Source organism: Zootermopsis nevadensis, unplaced genomic scaffold (assembly GCF_977971745.1).
Source record: "Zootermopsis nevadensis isolate Lab colony 2312 unplaced genomic scaffold, Znev_1.0 Znev_ptg000030l, whole genome shotgun sequence".
In the NCBI taxonomy this organism is placed as follows: domain Eukaryota; kingdom Metazoa; phylum Arthropoda; class Insecta; order Blattodea; family Termopsidae; genus Zootermopsis; species Zootermopsis nevadensis.
In genome coordinates, this window is record NW_028259162.1 from 283,426 (window position 1) to 300,041 (window position 16,616).

A 16,616-nucleotide genomic window follows, 5' to 3' on the forward strand; every position below is an offset into this window, starting at 1 on the left:
TTTGACAACTAATTCAAATTTACCGCTCTTACCATAGGTCATAACGTGAATTCCAAACCCTGACAGTAACCTGTAATCCTATGACGGGAAATTCCATGGCAATTGGTAATAGGAGAAAATGTTGTGAAGAAATAAATATCTCTAAAAATCTGGTAATATCGAACTAGCTTTACTGACTTTCTCCAGTTTCGTGTAGAATTTATCCTTCCAATGAAACATGCTCACTTTCAAACAGTTACTTCATTTAACACCTTGCATGTACCTGATTTTCTTTTCAGTTTCATGTGAGAAATTCCTGTTCCTAAAATCAGCCTGTGTGCAATGTGTATAGTGTTAAGCTCCGTCAAATGTCCATGTTTCAACAGGTACTGTCTGAAAAAGAATAAGTGACACATGCAACTCAGAAGGTAAACAAGTTGAGAATTCGAGATGTTACAATTTTTGTCTTTTTCTTTTCTTTTCTCCTAAGAGTCACATGGATGGGACAAGAGTTGTGCACCAGGTATTGATTGGGATGTCTGAGGGGAAGATACCGCTGGGGAAACCTAGACGTAGATGGGAGATCTGTGGGAAATAGGAGTTGAAGGAGACTGGATTTTGTTGGCCCAGGACAGGGGCCGGTGGAGGACTTTGGTTAATTCGGTGATGAACCTTCGGGTTCAGTAAGCCATCTAGTTAGTTAAGTTAGTAGAATGATGATCCTGTTACCAACATCTGCTCTGAAGACTGAGACAGCTGAGGCCTATAATAGTTGGCAAAGAACATGGTATCACAATCCAAAGTGATAACAAATATTATTCAACTGCCACATTTAAGATAGCATTCCATGCTTGCTGAAAATAACCATTCCAAGTCCTCAGGCTTGAAAACATTTGTAAATGCATCTGTTAGTTGGGTAATTTAGAATCATGTGGTTTATAGTTGTGGTAATGGAATGATTGCTTTCACTGCATTTGTCTAGGAGGAACAAAGGGAAAGTACAATTAATTTCAGAAGTGACATCAAGAATCAAACATCAGACTACATAATAAAAAAACAGTAACAGAACTAGTACATCAACATTTTCCAGGACTGGGCTGATTAATAAATAAACTGTTTGCATACACACACACACACACACACACACACACACAGTCCATGGATCCAAAAGTTCGTCAGGACTACAGGATGTTGGAGTAAGTCATGAAGTACAAAACATAAACAGCTGCTTTACATTTTAGGCTACTTTATATTCGACCACAATGTATTTCAGTAACTACACAAATATATCTGTAAGCTTATACTGAGAACACGGGAAAACTCTTTAACATGACGCCAAAAATCTTGTTAAATATATTTCTTTTTTGTCGCCCGCTTCTTTTTTCCGCGTGCGTCTCCTTTTTTCAAGCTGTGTGACTGGAAGCTTTTCATGGTAACCCTCGAGGAACTTGGCTGGTTTTCATCTGTGGTCTCTAGTGACAGAGATTCAATCATATCATCAGCTGTTTCCTCCGAAGAGCCGTCTCCGGCAGCTTCCTCCAACTTTACAGGGCAGACAAGCTTCCGATCTGCAAACCTGTTCTGAACTGAAATGGTAAAATGTTTTAAGGTTAAAGTTGAAAACACATTACGAGAAGAAACAATCAAAAACAGTCCCTCTAGATCTATCTCAATAAAAATTCTGCACAATATGACTGTGAACATTGAAACTGAGTTCAAGTGTTCAATGAACTTTCCAGTGACACATAAAACTGCTTGAAGTAATGTAAGGTAATGGGAATGATGAAGCACAACTCACCCGCAAAAATATCCATGGCATCAACTACAGTAAAATTATGGTTCTTGTTCTCGCCACCAAGACAGGCGATGAAGGGCAAATCTGGACAGGCTTCCAGACACAACAAAGCACCCAATTTCTGTTCCTGGCTGTACACTAGTGAAGGCTTTCCATCCAGAATGTCCCATGTCTTCAGCTTCCCATCTGCGCCTGCCGTCATCAGCATCCCAGGACACTGGGAACTCAAAGCCACCCCTGAAGACATACATAGCATAAGGCTGGTTATACGATTATTTAATTATGCCGCATCACTTGGCAAGAGATCGGAGGTGCATGTAAGTGTAATGGGAGGAAGCGGATGTACCAATGAAAGTGACTGATGGCTGGCTATTTTATTCAAGGGGTCAATTTTACACTGTAATTTTATTACTTTTGTATGATGACAGTTACAAGTAACCCATGCAGTTAAGTCAATACTAGACAAACTGACCAACCAACAAAGTTATTCTATACACAAAATTAAAATTGGTAACATAAAAACTATATAACATCTTGCATTAAGTCATACTCATGATGGCAGCCAATCTGGGTAGCAATGAATTAACACTCATGACCACTTTTCAAGTACCTCAGAGCAATACTTGGTTTCATCAAAAGTTAATATCATCAAATTCTCATTACATACACTTATTTTTCTTTATAATAAATACCTGTACCTGTTACTTCCTTACTGTGGGCATTAAGCTCCCACAATGGTGCATCACTGCGACAATCAACGCAGTGAACGCTTCCAGAGTTAGTGCTAACCTGCAAACACAAAAATGGACATGGTACATAAGTTAACCTAAACAAACATATTTATGTTACTAACTAATGGAAAACATCCACCAAAACTTGATAGGGATGCTTTCAGCCATATTAAAAGAACTTTTAAAGCTGCTCAAGTAGCACTTCTGGTATCCACTGTTATTACTGAGAACTTTCAGACCTCTGATGCAGCCAAATGGCAATCTGGGTTTCATATGATAGCACTTGCATTCAGATTACAGTTTTATAAAACTGAGCATTTTCATAATTATTAAATTAATTTTAAAACAATTATTTTTGTAATTATTACTGCTATAAACACCACTGCTGCTACCACCACCACACTGACAGAGTTATGGTGTACACTTACAAGAAAATGAAATGGGCTGAAGTGGTTCCACAGAACATGCTCCACCTCTCCGCTTACTGACCAGTCCCTATGAGAATCTTCCATGCGGCAGTCAAACACTCGAGCCAGTCTGCAACAACAACACCGTGGCAATTCAGCCAAGGTAAAAATTTTAATAAAGAAGAATGCTACACTCAATTAAAACAGGAATTAAGGATCTGCAAAGACCAGACTTTCAAATATAAATTCACATTTAGCTTCACACTTCCAACCAAATTTCAAATTTTCAGCCTCTTTTTACCCACTAGGACTAGGAAAGTGTATTTTGTCTCACAGTCTTACTTGTATGCCAACTTTAGATCCTTACTGCCATTTTTAGACAAAATGCCTAAAGACTTTGTTTCAGTGTAAATATTTTCCTGTGTAAGGACATTAATATCATAACTTTATTTATATTGGATAGCACAACACACTAATTTAGTAAAAACCACAAGAAAATTTTGTGAAAAAAGTTTTCACTGACATCTTTTAAAAGAAAATAAACCTTCTACATTAATGTTCAGTTTGTTATTCAATATTAACATTGTACTGACTTGTCACAGGAGCCCACCAGCAGAGTCTGGCCTTCGAATGGATGCCACTGAAGGGTTTGCACCTTCTCTTGAAAAGCTGATAAAGTAGCAGCAATCTGTCCAGAGTTCAAATCCCACAGAAGCACCGTCCGGTCTGCAGAACCACTTGCCATCACATGACTGCAAGAGATCAGTAAATATCCTGAGCAATGCCACGAAGACACATGGCTGTTGTCTACAGCATGGGTTAAGTTGTAAATTGAATTTTTAAATTTCAATAAGTCACTGTGCACAAATGCAACAAGAGAAATGTGTGGGAGGAGAAACTGCAGTGTAGCTGGTAAACATTATACAAATTAAGCCATACATGTATAGGAAAGCACTATTGAAGTTCAATGTATCAAAATTGACAAGACATTACAAAAATTTGAGTTTTATTATTGACACATTTCTAAACAAGCAATTTGTTGCATTTATAAAGTGCAGTCAAACAGAAACGTTTTAAAGCAAGGCCGTGCCAAGAGAAGACTCCATACAGAAAAACACATATGTTATTACAGATCTAATGAATGTTGTTACTGTCTGATGTGCACTTACGTGACATTGGCATTCCAGGAGAGACCCAGCACAGCATCACGATGGCCATACTTGGCGGTCTCCTTCCTTTTGTTCGCCCTACGTCCAAGTCTGAACACTGGCTCCAAGCAGTTGACTATATCAACGTCCCAAACATCAATGACAGGGGACATGCTACCCACAGCACACAGGTTCCCTGCAGGACATTACAGTACTGTACAGTGCAGAATATTTCAAATTAAAATAAATGTCCTGTTATAAAATGGCTGTGCGGTTGGCTTCAGAAACTTTCACCAATGACTGCGGATCCCTTCTGCAGGGCCGCTCACATCCCAGACAACAGCAAACATGAACTTATCAAGTGATGGTCGCCACACTTTGCTAGGACAAAGGGAAAGAGTACACATACTCACCTGGCTTCCCCTCTCCTGGGTCATGGCTCAACCATTCAATGCACAGTGGGAAAGCAGGGAGCAGCAAGTCATGGTGTACATACAAGGATCCCTCCTCTTCATTGTAAACTGCAACACACCACCTTACATTATTGATGTGATCCACTGTACGATTCTACACAAAAACAGTTTTGTTTCACAGGTTATTTCATCAACTGCATCCCTTTCAAGTTATGAATAATTGTCCTTGTTCATCTGTGATGTCTTTCCTTATCTTAAATGGAATGATGATAAAAAATGTGTGAAGAATGCAGACATGATGAAAATGAAGGCGCTATCCTGACTCTGACATGCAGCCAGTTTAAATGTAAGTCAAATACAAGACACGCATTTGCCAAATTCATCCTTTGCACACTGCGATCATGTTTATAGGCGGTTACCAACATTTTGAGGGAACTTACTGTCCCTGCCATCTGGACAGCTACCATAAAGAAGGAAGAAACAGCTTCATCTCAAACAAGACCACCTATAAAACTAACTGCATACCTCAATCAAATTTCTGACAGACAAAGGGTTATACACCACACTGCAGACACAAACTCACCATACACTTCCAGAATGCTAGCGTCACCCTCCACATGACCGACAAGAATCAAGTTATCTTTAGGGTTGATCACGTCATCTTCCTTCTCGCTGTCATCGTCCTCATTTCCATCTAGCGTCACATATGGGTCCGCACGGTTGCTAGGATATATGGTCAAATTGCCAATACCTAACATTGCATCTAGCTTGATCTTCTCTTCATCATACTGATCAAAATTGTATTCATCAGATGCATCTATGACTGGAATCTCATCTGTTCCTTTATTTTCACTGTCCTCATCTGCCTCCACAGTCCTGCGATAAAAAATACTTCCATCAATTTCATCTCCTGATTACCTACATTTTTCACATCTACTTGACCAGTATGAAAATCTTTTAGCATGGATTACTTTTTGGGATGTATGGGACTGCCCTGCAGTACCTTAGTGTGGCAGTGGGGCTGTGCTCCGCTCCAAGAGATATTTTCTTGCTCATGATCTGCTACTGCCTAACACAGTATGGCAAAACATAGTGCCGGTGGGGGGGGGGGGGGGGGGGGGACCTCTCTACACTGCCGAGTGAACAAAGACGGAGAGCAGCATTTGTATATGAGCTGGAGGGTTATTCTTAATATCTATTATGAATTTTTAAGACTCTACAATTTGCAAAGTACATCTCTTTTCTAGCAGATAAACATGTCCTTCCAAAAGACAAAAAATCCAGAAAATCAATAAACTTAAGGTGCCTGGATTTTAAGACAGAACATTCAGAGAAGATACACGAATTGCATCAAGATTATCCATATTTTAAAGATCCCAACATAAATTATATCCACATACTTTCATGACAATGCAAGCTAGAACAAAACACGTTCACACGCATAAAATGGCACACAGAGATGTGGAAACGTCTCTCCAGACATCTAATAAATTCAGACTTGAATGTTATGACTACTAATAGGTGAAAATCAACCCGATACAGCATTAACAGACACAACTAAAATCTACAGTCATGACACAACCATTAAAACTACTACAGGCAAACATAATGATTTTAAGGCTCAGAACCAAATGACGTCACTCCAACACAGTGACGACAAACGGTCCCACTTTCATTTATGATACTAAATGTCTTGTGCCGGCAGGTAACGTGAAACTTCATGTCACATCAGGTGAGACTAAATATATTCAGTAGAACTAACACCAAAATTACAGAAACTGTGCATTTCAACAAAGAGATCATTACTAATGTTCCATTGGATTCAAACACATACATAAATACAGCGAGCCAACATCAGATCTTAAACACTGTTCTAACACCCTAAATACAAGACATTCCGATGAATCTATCAAAAATGTGGCAGAATACATGAGGATGAGTAAAAAATAAAAATTATATTACTGACAAAACTGTGATGCATGCTACAAATAAGTTCAGGACATTTCTTCAAAAAGTATAAACTTCAGATGACAAATGAAGAACAACATAACCTCATCTGAACACTTCAAAGAATTCAGGAACCACTGAAAGTGTTTCAGGGACAACTGTTATAGGTCAACTACCCTTGCCCCCCACCCAAACTGCCAAGAATCTTTAGATTACCGCAGAACATTTTCACTATTAGTACAAGAGGCACAGAAAATTCAAATCATGCCAATGACACTTTTGGAACAGAAACAACAAGTTTAGCAAATTCTACAAATTGTTTGCCACCCATAATGTGATCTTACCTTTGCTCTAAGCAGGGTTTAAGCTGGACCAAAATTATATTTAGCATTGTAGCTAAACCATGCTAAAAATATTTAGTCAACTCACATATTTCCATTTTTAGCCAAATACAACATCTACATAGTATTGGAAAAGATTCTATGTTTGTTGCTGAAACCTGCAAAAAAGCCACAACATTTGCAAATTTTACAGAATACTAAGATAACAGATACACCAATATGCTTCTTAAGTATCACACTCACCTTTTATCAAGAATGAAACTTTCTTACAAACACTGTGAATGTGCCTCTTTCCTGATGTCGTAGTTAACTGCAAATTTCTCCACCAAACTAGGAATTGAGGTTTGACATTTGACAAATTGGCAGCTTAAACCCTGTTGTCAAGCATTGGTATCATCTTACTGCTCCACTGTAAAATCACAACCACTACCGGCCGTCTTCACTCCCATTCACTTTGCACCGTTTTCTTGCACAGCCTTTATCATATGAAGAACTGATGGTAATGATTGTAACCGCGACTGGTAAGTAATTAGAAGAAGAGGCTCTCATGGCAGTGAGTATGAAGATGGCTGTCTGGGTTGTGGAACCTTGCCGACTCTGATATGTTGGCAAACTTCTACCACACCTTCATATGTGAATATGTGCATGTGATCAAGGCAGGAATGGTCATTTTGGGGAACAATTTGCAAGAAATTTTGGGCCCCAACTATAGATTTAAATTTAATACTGCAAATTAGGAGGAAAATATCAATCACTGTTCCTAACTCAGTAATCTATCAAAACCAAGCGATGTTTCATTTTTTACAAGCAGACCCCACACAGTGACTCAGCTAACCTGCCAAATGCCATGCAGAGGGACCCACCCCACAGACTGCTGGGCTAGTTCCTCTTTGAACCAACACGTATTGAGTAACTCTGACGCAAGAAAATACATTACATTTGAAATACGGAAAAATAAGATTCTGATGTGAGAGCCTAAATTTAATTTATTTTCTAATTTATAACCTTTAGCCACCCCTGAACTGGGAACCTGAACACTATGAACCCCACATGTAATCCTTGAAAATGGTGGGAAAAAAACCAACATAACATACTTCAGAAGAGTTTATAATGACTTGCTTTACAATTGTGCATACATTAATAATACAGATAATATAGTCTACATTAAAGTCCTGTTACCACATTTTAATAGTTAAAACTGAGTGAGGAGGTCTGTTACAAAAGCAGTAACTGCTCTAGTCTGATGATGATCACGCCCACATGTTTCTGTGAACAGTCAAACCACACCTTAGCACAGCACCCACAAACACAAAGTTTGTGAACAATCCCCCAAGATGCCATACACCACATCTGTGGGAGCACAGAAGTAACCACAAACATAAAATGTGCCTCCTTTCGTAAAGTTCACACGACGACTCCTTTTACTTACATCCCAGTCACTAACAAGTTTGGCACAGTGACGGTGCTTTTTGAGCCAACCCGAGTATCACTATGTGACCATCACAAGATGATAATTAACAGGAATTAAAAGCACGGGTCAAATTAACAACCCAGTTTTTCAACATCCTGACCAGGTACTAAGTCATTCTTCTCCTCAGTCACTTAAATCACACGAGTATTATATGACGTCACAATAAAAAAATTCAACAATAAATACTAATAGTTACATAGCTCCTTTTGCAACCAGAGTTTTCATATCTGACAGTCAAGCAAATTAATGTTGTTTTATGGTGCAGTGGAAAATGAGCACAAAACCATTCTCATCACTTTTCGTTCTGCTACAATTAATTGTAACAGGATTACAGATATGAGAAATCTGGTAGATGTAAACCAAACGGGAAATATTTAAACATTGCACTGCAAAACGAAGAATAATCGGAAAACACATTTTTCCCCCAACTATGGCAAAGAAACAGAGGTTTCACTATCAACAAATCAAACTCAAGAATACATTTTTAACAAAAGCATATGTGAAGAAACTATAAACATGCAAAAATATTTTTTTTTAATCCCAACGAGCATCTTCCTTTACTAAAATTAATTTCTTGTAAATCAACATGGAACATACAGTGTAAACCTTGATCTCAGTTTCTGAGAGTAAGTCAAATCAAACAAACAGAATTTCAGAAAACAGAATACAAAGTCACATACTATGACAGGATGCCAATTTCTGAAAACACTGATAATGTAGGAACACATCAGTTGAAGTCAAATAAGCTACAAATTTAAATACTTCATATAAAAATAAACCTAAAAAATTATTATTGGGTCTTTGATGACATCAAATTAGTATTTACAGCTGATGGAATACAACAAGTTCTACTGACACTATTTTTACTCAAATCCAAGTCATGCTGTGCAGATTCTTTTAGCATCAACATTTGTTTAATTTTCTGAACTGTCATAAGAATACCACATTTACTCGCATACTTGCAAAAATAAATAAAATCTTCAATTCTTTTTCTGAAATCACAATTTTTCCACCACAACCGCTGGCAAAGACCATTTATCTGAACTCAATGGCTCTGGATACAGATCAACATAACTTATAATCACAATTACAAGAACACGTGCATTTCTAAATGGAATCACTTATATTATTATTAAGAGAATAATTTCTTATGTTCACTCCAAAATTACTGCAAATACCTTTGAGTACCCACTAACTGAGAGTACATTGGATTTCAATATGGTACAGTTTTCAGGTCCACATTTGGAAAACCAAGTAACTGCTCATTAGAAACTGAACTACTTATTACACGGAGACTAGTAAAACTGAGAAGAAATAATATTAATCATGAACATGCGCTCTACATCGGCTCCAGTATGGAAAGACATAAATAAATGTGTAATGGTGATGTGGCATGTTTTCAGGTACTGAATTACAATAGCCTCGCAGTGACATATATAACATACTGGTAATAATTGACTTTTACTGCAATTCATTCAAAGCCATCACCTGCCGTGCTTTGAACGTCACCAACTTCACATGTCATTGCCAGTTTCGTAACACACTCCTCACTCACGGCATGGCTGATAACAGCGCTGAGTACAGTCCTGTGAAATGTATTTTATTATCTGGCAGTGTAATTGGGTTTACAATTTTTATCTTCCTAACGAGCCAAAAAAGATAATGAAAGCAAAATCACAGGACTAACACTCCAAGAAACTAGTACATATAAAACTCCATAACAGTAAACTCTGATCACAAACAGAAATACGACGACACAACAATTCAAGAATGCAAACACAGATATCAGAATTGTTCTAGATAATCACCATTCTTGCTAATGTCTAATGCCATCCAGCTGAAGTATGACCACCATGAATCACATCAATGCACCTAGCGTCTTCGTCAGAGCACACAAAATAACGCAAGGAATTACACCACATATATGATACAGTCTCAGATCTGTGTATGATAACACTTCTGTCTTATGATTAATTAAAACCTACAGATCATTTTTTTATCAATTAGTTTAAGACTTGGATTACGATTATGAACTTCGGGAATCTGTTCCAACATCTCCACTTCTCACGTCAACACTGGATTCTGACTGGCTTCCATTCTCAGATGAAGCGCTGCTCATTCTGCCTGACTGGTCAGACGCTGGTTTCTTCGATTTGGGTTTATATTCAGTTACCACTACTGTAACATTGTTCACAGTCACTTCCCATGTTTGAGCGGAGCTCCTGTCAACGTTCTTTAATCGAGGCGGGTGCCTGCTCTTCTTTCCCGCTTTAGTTCCTTGTGTACTGTTCTTCTTCTCTGTTCTCTCCTTCACGGTCCCCTCTTTGACGCCGCCTTCTTTTTTATTCTTTGCTGGTGTCGCATTATACTGCTGGGCGGCTATCTGAGGGCTGATCCGTGGCTTGCGGGTCGATGTTCCTTTACGAACGTCACACATCAGGCATTTAAACGCTTCCTCGGTGTTCCTGTAAGTGCACACGCTGCAATCCCAGTCGTTGTCCTCAAGAACTTTAGCCGGGCGTTTAGTCCTCCTGTTTGGACTTTTCTTCTGGTCCATTTCTTCTATTCCAACCGCCCACCTCGAGAGGTCTGTGTTGAACGTTTCGTGGTGTGTAATGTTAAGTCCCGCCTGTTATAACAAGGGGACAGAATTACTGCTCCTGCCAGTCCTCTTAAGCTGATTATTGCCTGGTTCAGACAGACATTAAGAACACACTGCATGCAATGTGGACGACAAGAAAATTAAATGTGGACAGATTGAAACCTTCTCCGTGCATCTTATTTACTGTTAAAACCTACCATCACTATATCACAGATGGTAAATTTTCACCTAACATTAAGGTAGTAACTATTGTCTTGTAAATGGGAAAAGTTTCATGCAGGAAGGACATGCAGGATGTCATCCTGAATTCTTTTCAGTTCTGGTCTCCAAAGATCACACACGCAATGTGTGTGTGCGTGTGCACACGCATGCACAAAAAATAATATCAACGACAAAAACATGTTGGCAATTCTGACTATATAGGTGGGAGCAAAGTCACACGAGCTTGAGCATCAGTCTCCACCCTACTCAAAATTTAAGATGAGTTTAACAAAAAATAAACTCGATTCTAAAGGGTTTTGAAGACGGTGGTTTACACATAAAATTACTCATTGCCAGGACTTTTCCCATCGTCTGTTCTTTAAAACCGTGACGTTTCTTTTATGTCGTGTACTTATTTGTTACTTCCCTTTCTGTTTTAATTTCAGGTCTTTCAATGCATTTCTACAATTTGTTGTAATTTTTTCTACTATCGCCTGTTGATGAAGCCTGATTTCACCTAATTGAGTAGGTGCCCCACCACATTTTTAACCTGAGGACAAAAGCAGATCCAGCTTCTGAAATGTAGCATTCTTTTTAAAAACACAAACAATGGACATAGTCCAAGAATTTAGTGATTCGGATTGTAACACACCATCGTCAGTAACCTTTAAGAAACAATAAGTCAACTCTGCAGAGGTAAGTTTTAATTAAAACACAGACATAAAACAGCATAGAAATAATGACTTAACACATTAAAGTATTTATATAAAAATGATAAAATTAAACAAGAAATCATAACCCCACCAACAGAAATACAAAGGGCACAAAATATTATTACTACTCACAGGCAATAAAAGAAATGTCTGATTTGGCTGCCATGTAGCAAAATATTTCTAAAGAGTATTTTTGCCATTACGTTGAGTGAGACACACATTCAACACGGGTAACATTTTATGTGGACGACAATTCTTAGTGAGTACATTCAATATTAAATATTTTTAAAATCCACTCAGAACACGCTGCTAAAAACAGTCGGTGCATATGTTTTGAAAAATGGATTAGACCTAATGTTCACTGCGCAATATTATCCCTCTAATGCCCAGCGTCAACACGGCAATGAAGGGCAAGTACATGATCTAACGAGATAACAAAAAAATATAAATAAAAAAACAAGAGACAGAGAAAAAAGAATTGTGCAACCCTTTAACATTAACAACTGTTACTTTTCATTCCACCTTAATAAAAGTCATATTATTTTTAAATACACTTTCAAACAACATTTCAGTCTCTCATGTTAAAATAAATGTCACTGAATCTTTCCAGTGCATTATTTCTTCTAAGGTCCACTGCCTTGATGACCATTACTAAAGAGAGCAGCCAGTGACACGGTATTTATACTCACACGATTGCCCTCAAGCCACGAAACTACTTGTATTACAAAAAAATGCCATTCTTTGCATGACCATACATTACTATCATTTTCCTCTGCACACACAAAAAAGAAAACCAGCCGATTCTTAAGTATCAGCACTAGGAGTAAAAAGGCTGAGGTACTAGTTCTTTAAAATACTCAACAAATATTATTTTGTGCGGTAATGGTCTCCAAAGGCACCAAACATTTGACAAGAACATCCAAGCACAATAAATGTTTAATGAAAAATATTTCTCAAAGTCAACCATGGAGATGCAACTAATACAGACTGTATATCAAATATAACAGCTAACAGGTAATATTACAAAATTAAATTCATGTCCAGAAAATTTACAAAACACATTCGCAAGATATTTAATGGGGATGACACACATTTATGAAGACCACAGATTTTGTCTGGTAAAGGGACCAAGCGTATGACACGAAGAAGGCATGAAGGTACGGCTGTTTTATTTAAAGCTAACAAGAACATGAAAATGCCAAGTTCTCTGTATTATGGAAGTACAGTATGTGCCATAACTGAGGGCTCTGGTAAACCAAAAGTGACCATAAACTTAGACATGCCCAGAGCAAGTTCCTAATATAACAAAGATATTAATTATTTGGATTTAAGACAATAGGTAAACTTTTCTGAAACACTAAATAACACCAATCAGGTGCAAAATGTATTCTACACTATGCAAGGGGAAAATAACTACCTATAAGCCTAGAGTTCTCTACAAGACTCCTAAACATGTTTCAAAAATCATGTTCTGAAACATCTCAAAACATACACAGTCCATTGTAGAACACAACTGTCGTAATGTTTACGTATATGCTTGTTACAAGTGTTGTTTTGCATTTCCTTGTCAATTTCTGACAAAAATAATTCACTTACCTAAGTTCAGTTTTAGTTTGGTTAATTATTTCCTGCAGTTCCTCTTCTGTTAACTGAACCTGCAAGAAGACAGAAAATATCTTGGGTCTGAGGTTGTCCAAGTAAAGATGTTGACTGTGGCCTTCAGGGATTTGATAAAAGTGGTTGCCAACAGTTCAGAGGAATGTACAGCCTCAATCTTCAAGGCTGAAGTTCAACTCTAAAATAAAGCTGATTTTTTACTCTGAACACTGGCACCTGCAAGGTTTCACGGTGTCACAGCCCAGAAGACCACATCAATGGAATTATTCAGTCACCTAAATCGACCCATACAAAAGGGAAATTATACTAGAAGTAGAAGTCACTGGAGAATAATAAGATTCACGAAAAAATCAAACTCACCATTGCCTAACTGTTTTAAACTTTTTAAATTTCAATAAATCAATATGACAAATTGTGCAGTGCTGTGGAGTTGGGTCCTTGGTATGTAGTTTCGTAAAAACAAGTTCAACAGTTGTGGTAGTTTTCCTTCAATATAGCTGCCACCCCAAAATGAAAATGTTTTAAAATATACAACCTCTGGGCCATTAAATTTAGAGTTGGAGGCACAGGAAGATGGAACATCACCTGATACCAATTATGTCTTCAAATATCCATACACTCTGGCCTTCAAAACATGAACATATGTGTGTTAAAAGTAAATGTGTTTTCAGTAGTAATTGAAAAAAATAGTTATGGAATGAGGCTGCAAATAATTTTCTGAACAAGTCTGGATTGTTGCTGTTAATTGTTATATCAGTTTAACAAATACAATAATTTATTATAATGTCTCCATATAGTACAATTAAAATTTCTGCAAAAACTTAGGTTCCAGTAAAACACCTAACCACTTTTACACTAAAGTTTAATCAAAACACATATTATGAAACCCTTTTGATAGTCATACAGAATACATCCAACACCTTAAGTGCAATGTTCAGAAGCAACATATTTGCTTTAAATCTGCACTTTGAGGATAGTTAAAACAGAGAAAGGGGACTAATATAACTGCAAAATTTGTTTTACAAAGCCACTTACAAAGGATCTAACTCCACAGCAAATTTATCTTTGTACCTCCCTACCATATTGAGGATAAATTCCACGATTTAAAAACTCCACAAAATTTAAACAACAGTGGGTTTCAATATTTCATTAATCTATAATATTATACAGTGACTAACTTACATTGATTTTTATTACTATATAGAATAAATTTGCAATTGATTTCATGTATATATTTCAAACATCACTGGGAAGACATAGTAATACTTAATGGATCTTACGGAAATGGGGTGGGTGCTGTGGACTGGATTAACAAGGCTCAGGATGGAATTTGCTGGAAGACTTGCGAATAAAGTAATGAACCATTAGGTTATATATACCCTCATTTGGTCTTCTTCATAGAAGAAAACAGTTTATCTACAGAACTAGTAGTACCAAAGTGAATGGGCGTTAATGATACAACTCCTTATGTTAATAGGTTTCTCCTTGAAATGTTTTGGCTTTCATTTAATTTCACACCTCAATAATTGAATATTCGAATGATGGCAACGTCATTTTAAGCATTACGCATCTCATTCTAGGCGACTCGTAAATGTGTCGCATAAATATTCCCGAGACAGAATATTGCACTGAATGATGAAAATGAGGTACAATTAAAATTTCCCTTCAGAAATACCAATAACTTGTTTCCAAAATCTCCTAGCGACTAACATCGGTATCCTACCGTAACAAACACCTTGCAAACATCAATACGCTTTTACTTGTGCTACTCCTAACACAAGCTTTCAATTATCAGACTACAGTATAAGCCAGTCATAAATAGAATTGCTGTTACTAATTGGAATACGTTATTAAAGTGATGACATGGCTTCATAATTTCAAAATCCATGCTTGCTAACCTTCTCTGGAATTTCTTTCGCAACTCCTTTTCTCACCCATTTCACACACGGTATAAAATTAACAGACGAAGATGCATTTTCATTGTCCATTTTTAAATAGGTAGAGTTACAGCTGCAAATGCGAAATTTCTAAAATACACACTTTACCACGATATACACCACTTTCATGTGCACAACATTCCACATAATCGTGCCATCAATGCCTTGTCTAGCCGAATAGCTGTAAAAAATTTACAACCTAAATGCTACCAACGTAGTCCCTAAAACGCTCTTTACATTTGCAAGATAATTAACATTTAAAAGTAAATCATAAATTAAAATTAATTATAAAATTCAATTCTGACGCAAATACGTTCATTACAGATTGCATGAAATTATCTACTACTATGATTATTATACTACATAAAATATTTGACGTTGGTTACGCTGGTAAACCCATAAACCCACGCGTCGCTTGTAACTAGTTTGAATTAGTAAAGTTCTTACACACGAGATGACGCTCTATTTCAGATTACTTCTGCCATCTTTTGACAAGGAAGCATACCATGCGGAATATGTACGACAAGGAAATTGCTGACGTATTTCATACATTGCCAGACAAAGGGAAGTCTGCCCATGCGATTCAAAGTTCAGACAGCAGCAAATATGAAGCCTTCTATAATGTTGTACCAATCAGTAAGCACTTCTGGCAACTTCTACAGATACTACGTGATGCAAAATTTCGGAACACGAAAATGGCTGCCTTCTGGGTCATTGTACAAGTCTACTGACGTCAGAGCTGCTTGTTGCCTCCATCATGGCCACTCTGATGATGGATGCAGCAAGTACCTCTGACCACACAACCTACAAGACAGTAATTTTTCATGCATAAAAAATTAAAGAATGAAATTGATGCAAGACCAAATGGACGAGTCAGTTAAAGACGTATTTCTGAAACATTATCGTGAATTTTAGTAAACAAACAGCACTTTGAAAATGGCTCTTTCAGACTCGGTGTTCAGTTACCACAAACCCAAATATCCCTTTGACAGAGCTAATGGTTATACGGCACGCCCATCATCATTTGTATTTCACTAATGACATGCCGCAACTACAAATTATAAATAATAATAAAATGCATTTGCTGTTATCATTTGAGAAATAACTTATAATAGTAAGTTATTAATTACTTCAGTGTTACTAACCTGTACGTTAAATCCACACCCTGTATATCACGCCCGTATGACGAGACTGATCGTCTCATACAATCCGACAAACTTATATGATGTTTGTTGTAGACTGTGGTCCATGGTTCTTATACCTCTAATTCTCTGCCACCTTCAAGGCTCATTCCGAGGGAGTTTTAGGAATTAG

The 16,616-nt window shown here is 37.3% G+C and overlaps 2 protein-coding genes and 1 long non-coding RNA gene across 4 annotated transcripts; 1 reads left to right on the top strand and 2 right to left on the bottom strand.

Moving 5' to 3' along the window:
* The first annotated feature begins 165 nt into the window (after positions 1 to 165).
* LOC147872092 (uncharacterized) lies at positions 166 to 2,563 on the top strand. Its single transcript, XR_015537758.1, has 2 exons — positions 166 to 365; positions 470 to 2,563. It is a non-coding gene; the product is annotated as an uncharacterized LOC147872092 (long non-coding RNA).
* Positions 1,209 to 15,504, bottom strand: nclb (PWP1 homolog no child left behind). 2 transcript variants are annotated; one of them, XM_022070670.2, is made up of 10 exons: positions 15,264 to 15,504; positions 13,345 to 13,403; positions 5,057 to 5,349; positions 4,474 to 4,581; positions 4,082 to 4,256; positions 3,506 to 3,664; positions 2,934 to 3,042; positions 2,473 to 2,563; positions 1,778 to 2,011; positions 1,209 to 1,565 (listed from the first exon to the last, which is right to left on the bottom strand). In XM_022070670.2, the coding sequence occupies exons 1-10, from the start codon at positions 15,351 to 15,353 to the stop codon at positions 1,327 to 1,329; spliced, it is 1,557 nt and encodes a 518-aa protein (XP_021926362.1). In that variant the 5' UTR covers positions 15,354 to 15,504; the 3' UTR covers positions 1,209 to 1,326. The 2 variants fall into 2 exon arrangements, with proteins under 2 accessions (XP_021926362.1, XP_021926363.1); XM_022070671.2 differs by lacking the exons at positions 13,345 to 13,403; positions 15,264 to 15,504 and adding an exon at positions 6,765 to 7,736.
* Positions 7,853 to 13,409, bottom strand: RYBP (ring and YY1 binding protein). The gene is made up of 2 exons (XM_087358386.1): positions 13,345 to 13,409; positions 7,853 to 10,861 (listed from the first exon to the last, which is right to left on the bottom strand). The coding sequence occupies exon 2, from the start codon at positions 10,787 to 10,789 to the stop codon at positions 10,259 to 10,261; it is 531 nt and encodes a 176-aa protein (XP_087214512.1). The 5' UTR covers positions 10,790 to 10,861; positions 13,345 to 13,409; the 3' UTR covers positions 7,853 to 10,258.
* Positions 15,505 to 16,616: the final 1,112 nt, after the last annotated feature.

Coding starts and splice junctions, on each gene's coding strand:
- RYBP (XM_087358386.1), bottom strand. CDS start 10,789: ATGGACCAGAAGAAAAGTCCAAACAGGAGGACTAAACGCCCGGCTAAA.
- nclb (XM_022070670.2), bottom strand. CDS start 15,353: ATGGACAATGAAAATGCATCTTCGTCTGTTAATTTTATACCGTGTGTG. Junction 3,043..3,505: donor CTGGTGGGCTCCTGTGACAA/GTCAGTACAATG, acceptor TTGTTGTTGCAG/ACTGGCTCGAGTGTTTGACT. Junction 1,566..1,777: donor TGCCATGGATATTTTTGCGG/GTGAGTTGTGCT, acceptor TTACCATTTCAG/TTCAGAACAGGTTTGCAGAT.